The sequence below is a fragment of the Gracilinanus agilis genome, chromosome 6 (genome assembly GCF_016433145.1).
Source record: "Gracilinanus agilis isolate LMUSP501 chromosome 6, AgileGrace, whole genome shotgun sequence".
Lineage (NCBI taxonomy): Eukaryota > Metazoa > Chordata > Mammalia > Didelphimorphia > Didelphidae > Gracilinanus > Gracilinanus agilis.
Window position 1 is genome coordinate 16,305,768 of NC_058135.1, and position 7,834 is coordinate 16,313,601.

Consider the following 7,834-nt stretch of genomic DNA (forward strand, 5'->3'; position numbering starts at 1 on the left):
CCTCCTCCTCTTCCTCCCTCCTCCTTTACCTCCTCCTCTACCTCCTCTACCTCCTTGTCCTCCTTCTTTATCTTCCTCCTTCTCTTCCTCTCTCCTCTACCTCCTCTTTCTCCACCTCCTTTACCTCCTCCTTTACCTCCTCTACCTCCTTCTCCTCCTTCTTTATCCTCCTCCCCCTCTTCCTCCTCCTCCTCCTCCTCCTCTTCTAGCACCATCAACCAAAACCTGGTATCTGTAGGCTGAAGGGAGGTTCTAGAACTCAGGAAATAGGGATTTGGGTTTGGGAAGAGAGTAAAAGGGTGGAAGTATTTGTCTAAGGACCCATTGCATTTCAGGACACTATCTTTTTAGAGTATTTACACATCTCTGACTAATAGGACTGTCTTTGTTCACTCTGAAACACACCAGTCACCACATAGGCAGGTCTTCAAGTGAAACTCAAAATGCTTCTTACCTGTTTGGAAAGTGATCTCCACTGTTTGACACCTAAAATGAGCAAACAAAAAATTAGGACATGAATGCCAAGGATGTATAATGCAATGTTTATACAAACAATGCACAAATAACATTTATGTTTACATAGCAATGTGAGATTTGATAAGGGCTTTCTTTGGCTTTTCTAATCCATTCACAATTCAGTAATGCTTAAAAGTCCTCTATTTCACTGAATTTTCATTTCCCCTCTGAAGAAATATACTCAGTTTTTACTGGATAGGTCCTTCTTGATTGTTATCCAAGCTCCTTTACCTTCTGGAATATCATAGTCCAAGTCCTCCAATCCTTTAAGGTAGAAGCTACTAAATCTTGTATTATCCTGACTATGGCTGCATAATATTTGAATTGTTTCTTTTTGGTTGCTTACAATATTACCTCCTTGTCCTGGGAGCTCTGGAATTTGGCTATAATAGTTCTGGGAGTTTTCATTTTGGGATCTCTTTTAGGAGTTATTGATATATTTTTTCAATATCTATTTTACCTTCTAGTTCTATAGTATCAGGACAGTTTTCCTAGATAATTTCTTGAAAGATGATGTTTAGGCTTTTTATTTGATCATGGCTTTCATGATTTCATGATTTTCATGTCCAATAATTCCTATATTATCTTGCTTTAATCCATTTATCAGGTCAATTGCTCTTCTGAGATATTTCACATTTTCTTCTGGTTTTTTCATTTTTTTGATTTTGTTTATTCTTCCTTCCTTCCTTCCTTCCTTCCTTCCTTCCTTCCTTCCTTCCTTCCTTCCTTCCTTNTTTCTTTCTTTCTTTCTTTCTTTCTTTCTTTCTTTCTTTCTTTCTTTCTTTCTTTCTTTCTTTCTTTCCTTCTTTCTTCCCTTACCTTCCATCATAGAATCAATATATAAGAATTGATTCCAAGGCAGAATTGCAGTAAGGGCTAGGCAGTGGTGGCTAAGTGATTTGCCCAGGGTCACATAGCTAGGAAGTATCTGAGGACAAATTTGAACCCAGGACATTCTGTCTCTCTAGGCCTGTCTCTTTATCCATCAAGCAACTTAGGCACTGTCACCAAAATAACTTTCTATGGTCAGGTTCTTTTTTTTGTTGTTTCCTTATTTTTCTAGTTTTTCTTGACTTTTAATTTATGTTAAAGTTAGGCTCTGCTCGCAGGGTATAGGGGGCATCATCCAAAGCTTTAGGCTTTTTGTGCAGCTGTCTTTAGAGCTAGTTCTGGTGATCTATAAGTTTTCAGTTCTTCCAAAGTGGTATGCTCTAAGGAGAGGTGTGTTTATTACTCTCCTGATCTGTGTTCTGGTATGTGAGCATTCTTTTCTGCATGGGAGCTGTGTCTAGACTCCCTTTTCCCTTATGGTTGCAAGCTCTAATGTGCTAGTGCTTCTCTTTACCCTGGGACTATGACCTAGCAGTGCAACCTATCTATGGGCAATCCAACAGAGTACTGCACCCAGTGCCAGCAAAGGGATCATTGTATTCTTCTGACCAGTTGTCTGCCTGTTCTATTGACTGTGTGATGAGAGTTTCCAAAGCTGCTGTTGCTGATTAAGTTACACCTAATACATGTTGTGTGCTTGCTAAGGTGTTCCTGCTATAGTCTTGCCAGGATATTGCCTCTGTTAGACTCTGCTCTACTCTCACTCTATTGTGATAAACCTTTCTAGACGACCTTCTAGATATTCTTGGGAAGGAAAATTGTTTTTGAGGGTCTGCCACTCAAGATTTTGTTTTGAGGCATTATATTAAATTTGTGTGAAGAGAAATTTGGGAGAGCTCAGGAGGAGCAATGCCTTTCCTCTTCCCTGTTGGCTCTATTCCCTTCCACGCCCCCTCCCGCTCCACCCCCTAGTAAATGTAGACAATGTCTTCTAGGAGTTTGGCTGTGAGGTGTGGGAGAGAGAGAAATCAAAGATGATAACTTGAGAGGCAAGGAAATGTTCTTTTTTTAAGGAGAGGAGGGCAAGTTGTGAGAGTTTGAGGGCACCAGGGAAAGAACCAGTGGGTCAGAAGCTGGAAATTCTCTTCAATTGTTTCTCAAACTTTCTCTTCTCCTATGTTGCTTTTCTTACACATGTCTTACATATGCAGCATTTTACTATTTTCAAAACAAACCCTGGAAATACTTTATCTTATCTTATATAAGGTGTGACAGATATTTGCTCTTTCTCTCCAAGAGAAAGGAATGCTTGGACTTGGTTCTCTGAGTTATCCTCAATTCTTTGACAGAGATAGCAAAATGACAGAATTTGGGAGATGGAGAGGAGCCCAGTAACTCAGTGTTATCAGTCTATATGGCAGTGGGAAGCCACCTTCTGGGCAGTGAATCCCACTCCAATGAGTTCTGTTCTTTAGGATATTTCTGTCCATCCCAGCCTAACTTGATCCCTTTCCAAATCCTACCTGTTGTTTCTAGGTCTGGTCTCTGGGATAAAACAGAATAAGCAATTCCCTCTATCATTTGACAGCTTGTTAAACACCTGAAAATAGCTATATATCCTCACTAAATTTTCTCTACTCTAGGCTATATTCCTCCATTTCCTTCAACTCGCCTCATGCAGCATGAGCTCATGGGTCTCTAACCACTTCGGCTGCCCTCCTCTGGGTACTCCCAGTTTGCTAATACTGTCAGAAATAAAGCAATAGGAGTGAAACAGAGTAGTCATCTATGATGAGCAGAACAAAGGAGGACTGGCAACTCCCAAAGACCAGAACATTATGTCTTAATTAATGAAGCCAATGATAAGGTCAGTTTTTTGGTCACCACAACAAACAATTTACTCTCGATGATCTTACTTCCCATGGGTGTGGTGAGGCTCAAATGATATAATAATTGTAAAGTAATTCGGACAGCAACTGGCATAAAATAGGCACTTAATATAGGTTTTCCCCCCTTCTTTCTCAATGTATGTGTGTGTTAGAGGGTGGATAGTTAGCAGCCCCTAGGAACTCCCGGAACAAAATGCTTGATCTTCTGTAGAAAGCAGATCTTGGTCAGCATGCACAAAGTTGGGAGCAGCCATGTGGGATGTGGTGGGAGGGGCAATCGGCAGAAAAGGAAGCCAAACTTTTGGTCCTTTGCTTTTTTTTTCCCATGAGGATTATGGTGTAGGGTTTTCTTTTCATCCTTCTTTCTTAATTGTTGATCTTCTATATCACTTGCTATATTTCTGATTTTCTCAGGTGGAGGGGGAGAACATTGAATTTGACTAGAATTTCCCCCTCTCCTTTCTTGCTACTGTGTCTTTGAAAAAATATTTTTAAGAATAATTTCCATTTGATGAAAATATGAGAAGGGAGCAAGTATACTTTTGTAAAGAATTCTGTCCAATAGATTACAAATTTACAATCTAACAACTGACTAAAAAGTGTGCAAAATACCAAATCCCACTTGTGCTTATTATTTATTGATTAAAAAAAATCCCTTGGGTCAGCAGAGCTAACACAGCCTTCAGGGATGCCCTCCTCAAGGAGTCTCTTGTTCAGATGGATAGCTCCCACAACATTCTTCCACCCATACATTACTCTTTCTGGTCAGGACATGAGGTGAGATCAGGCAGAGAAATCACTACTCTGGTCAGGAAAGACATGGGCAAAAGGAAGAGGATTCCTCCTCTTTGGGGAGGCCTTCCTGGGGAGGCTGTTTATGGACTATCTTGTACTGATTATGATATAGTGGACAGAATGTTGACCTTGATATTATAGGGCTTGATTTCAAATCCTGACCCTGCCATTTACTACTTGGGTGACCACAAACAAATCATTGAACCTTTCCGGGTCTTGGTTCCTTCAGTTATAAAATCAAGGGGTGACTGGATGGCCTTGGAGGTCATCTTCAACAATAGTTCTATAAGCCTGGGAGCCTAAGGACCAGAACATTGCAGAATCTTTGCAATGAAATTCATGATTCTTCAAAAGAGATTAGCCTAGCAATCCCCATGAGATGAACAATGAGAGGCCAATGCTTCAAGAGTGATGCTCAGGGGCAGCTGGGTAGCTCAGTGGATTGAGAGCCAGGCCTAGAGATGGGAGGTCCTAGGTTCAAATCTGGCCTCAGACACTTCCCAGCTGTGTGACCCTGGGCAAGTCACTTGACCCCCATTGCCTACCAAAAAAAAAAAAAAAAAAGAGTGATGCTCCATGCCTTGGAGTACCAGCCTATGGAGGATATATCTGAGCACATGCTCTTGGGACAAGCATTGCAGATGAACAGGGAGAAAGGCCCAGATTTGAGGGTGTTCTCTGGATGACACCTGGAAACCTTTATGGTGCTTTCCCCATTACTCTTGGTTCTATTCTCTAGTTGCTAAACTTGGAACATTGCTGCCCCCCAGGAAATTAGAGTTGTGGGTGACAAAAAAAGGCCACAAGGACTTACACAGTGGGCCTGATAAAGTGTTGGCTCATTCCCAATATAAACCTCTACCCAAGATTTGGGAAGATAAGAGCATAAGTTGAGTGCTTCCCTTGGAAGAACCCCTAAGGGCCCATTGGAATGTAACAAGTCCAAGAGATGCCAGCCTTCAGTGTGCTTCCTAGCTCCTCTGTGCTGGCATGGAGAGGTTGTTCTGTTGGAGAGGGAAACCCAAAGCCAGGAGACTCCAGACCCACTGAAGGAAGGAGGTAGTTATACCCACCTCCTTCCTTCAGTGGGTCTGGAGTCTCCTGGCTTTGGGTTTAGCAAATATGGAAGATCAACATAAGTGACATTTGTAGATCACTTTAAGCCTGTTAGATGCTTTTTTAAAATAATGTCCTTGAATCAAATAATGAAATGGGTATTACTCTTCTCATTTTACAAGGCAAGAAAGGCAGTGCAGAGGGATTGGGTGGTACCAGAGTGGAATACTATAATGGAACAATCCCATTGGGAAAGACCTTGGTTGGAATCCTGTCTTGACAAGTAGTTGTATCACTATGGGCAAGTGAATCCCTCTCTGTGAGCCCCAGATGCCTCAGCTGGAAGAGCCAGAGCCAAGGCTTAAACCCTAGTTGCTGGACCTTAGGCACTTTTGGACCTTTGGACATTAGAGCATGGGGTTCCCTGGCCTGGCCATGTAAACTGAAAAGAACAAAAGCAAACCAAGAAGATAAAATGAGTTTTAAAATTGCACTTACATTTGGGCTCATCAGTTGTAACAGCCAGAATGAAATCATGTGGTGTCATGAATAACTGTCCTTCACATTCTAAAGAAGCAAATAAACGAAACCGTCTTTCCCGAGAAGTGGCAAAGAAGTCTAAGTCTTCTAAATCTGCTTTACTGGAAACCACCTATGAAAGGGAGAAAAACTTTGAGTGTTTTGAGAGTTTTTCCCCTTAAAAAATCACTACCTTAAATTGAGGTATGCAGGGAATGGAGTGAGGGAACAAACAAAATGGGAGAAGGGTGTGCAGAGGTAAAGGCTGCCAATATGAGACAGAGGAGGTTCACAGGCATGAAGTAATGGAGACATCCATGGTTACATAGTCAGTTCCTGGTGGAAAGAAGGTTGAAAGAAGTTTTCATCTTGACACTCAAAGAAGAGTTCATGCAGGTAATAAGAGGTTTTATTATGAGTTAGTTTTTTGACAGAATTAGCAGACAATCTTCTTTTTTGCAGTAAGATTGAAGCCAAAAGCGTGCTTTCTTTGCTACATCTTATGAGCACTTGTGTCAGAATTTTTCCGCCATCATTTGCTGTTATTTCCCTCAATTAACTACAGGAATCTTTTTAAATGGTTTGCATAAAAAGAAACATTATTTTATATAAAGATTCTCTAATATCTGTACCAACTATAGAGAAATTAATTTATTATTTCTCTAAAATATATCTGATTGACACAATTGGGAAACACTGGCAAAAGGTAGTTAAAGGGAAAATGAGAAGACCTGAGTCAAAACCCAACTCTGCTGCATCCTCTTGAGAAAGTCACCAGACCTTTGTTTGCTCATTTTTAAAATAAGGCTAATAATGCCTACATCAAGAAGGAATTGGGGACAGCTGGGTAGCTCAGTGGATTGAGAGCCAGGCCTAGAGACAGGAGGTCCTAGGTTCAAATATGGCCTCAGACACTTCCTATCTGTGTGACTCTGGGCAAGTCACTTAACCCTCATTGCCTAGCCCTTACCACTCTTCTGCCTTATGTTGTAGGCAAATATAAGGTAGGACATGAAGATAGATAGAGAGGAAATAGCAATGCACAGACAGCAGGACACATGAGCTTTGCTGGAAAAGATGGACATTCTGTATAGAATGCAGAAAGAGTTGTTGAGGAGTCTGAACTGCCAGGAGCAAAGTGCAAAGTGTGTGGCATCTTGGATCCAGTTAGCAATTTGTATCCTGGATTTGGAGATCTTGGGGAGACATCTGGCAAGCATCAGGACTGAGGGAAGGGCATGTCTCTGGGATTGGGTGGACTAGTCACAGAGTGTCTCTAACCCAGTCTGTGGATTTATTGGCTGACAAAGATTTATTCATCTACTTGAACATCATGGTCTCGGCTTTGATACATCATCTCCAGGAGAGTGAGAAATCCCTTTTGATTCCAAAGCCCATAGCAGTCACTCCTGATTCCCAGCTTGGCTGCCTGTCTGTACTTAGGTCTGTGAAGCCAGCACATTCTATTGGCAGTTGGCAGATCCTTTAGCCTTAGCTTAGACTAACCTAATCCCACCTTCCTTCCCAAGACTTTATTAAATAGATTTTATAACTTATAGACTACTTTCATTCTCTACAACCAATCAAGAACTCACTGAATTGTTTATTCCCTGGCTTAGTTAAGGAAGACAGTTGGGTCTAACTGCCATTCACAACCTTGTCACCATTCACTCCCAGCTGTGTCCTGTGTTTGTGGGAGTAGGTGTAATTCCCAGTGTATTTGTATGTCAGGCAGTTAACCCACTTTACCCCAATCATTCCTCATTCATCCCCTTCTCCCTCTACTACCTGTGTTTATTTACCTGCTGCACTTAGAACCAATACACAGTATTGATTCTGAGATGGAAGGTGAGGAGGAGAAGGAGGAGGAGGAGGAGGTAGAGGTGGAGGAAATTGTAGGGGCATTTAAATGGCTCAATGAATAGAGCCAAGCCTAGAGGACCTGGGTTCAAATCTGACCTCAGACATGTCTTAGCTGTGTAACCCTGGGCAAGTACTTAACCCCAATTGCCTAACCCTTATGACTCTTCTACCTTGGAATTGATACTTACTATCAATTCTAAGAAATAAGGTAAGGGTTTAGAAAAGAAAAAAAAGGATGTTGTGAGATTCAGAAGACGTAAAATTCATGAAGGATCTCTGAAAACTAGACCTCTACATAATGTAAGCTACCTTGTTATTATAGCTAGAAAAAAGGCATCCTTTTAGAAATGAATGCTTATAATAAT

At 41.3% G+C, this 7,834-nt stretch overlaps 1 protein-coding gene across 1 annotated transcript in view; it reads right to left on the reverse strand.

The window, feature by feature from the left end:
• MICU3 (mitochondrial calcium uptake family member 3) overlaps positions 1-7,364 on the reverse strand; it is a 52,256-nt gene extending 44,892 nt beyond the window's left edge. Inside the window, exons 1-3 of the mRNA XM_044681133.1 lie at positions 7,263-7,364; positions 5,586-5,739; positions 455-486 (exon numbers count right to left, since the gene is read on the reverse strand). Of these exons, the coding sequence (XP_044537068.1) occupies positions 455-486; positions 5,586-5,739; positions 7,263-7,364 (288 nt within the window). The remainder of the gene's footprint in view (positions 1-454; positions 487-5,585; positions 5,740-7,262) is intronic.
• Between the last annotated feature and the right edge of the window lie 470 nt (positions 7,365-7,834).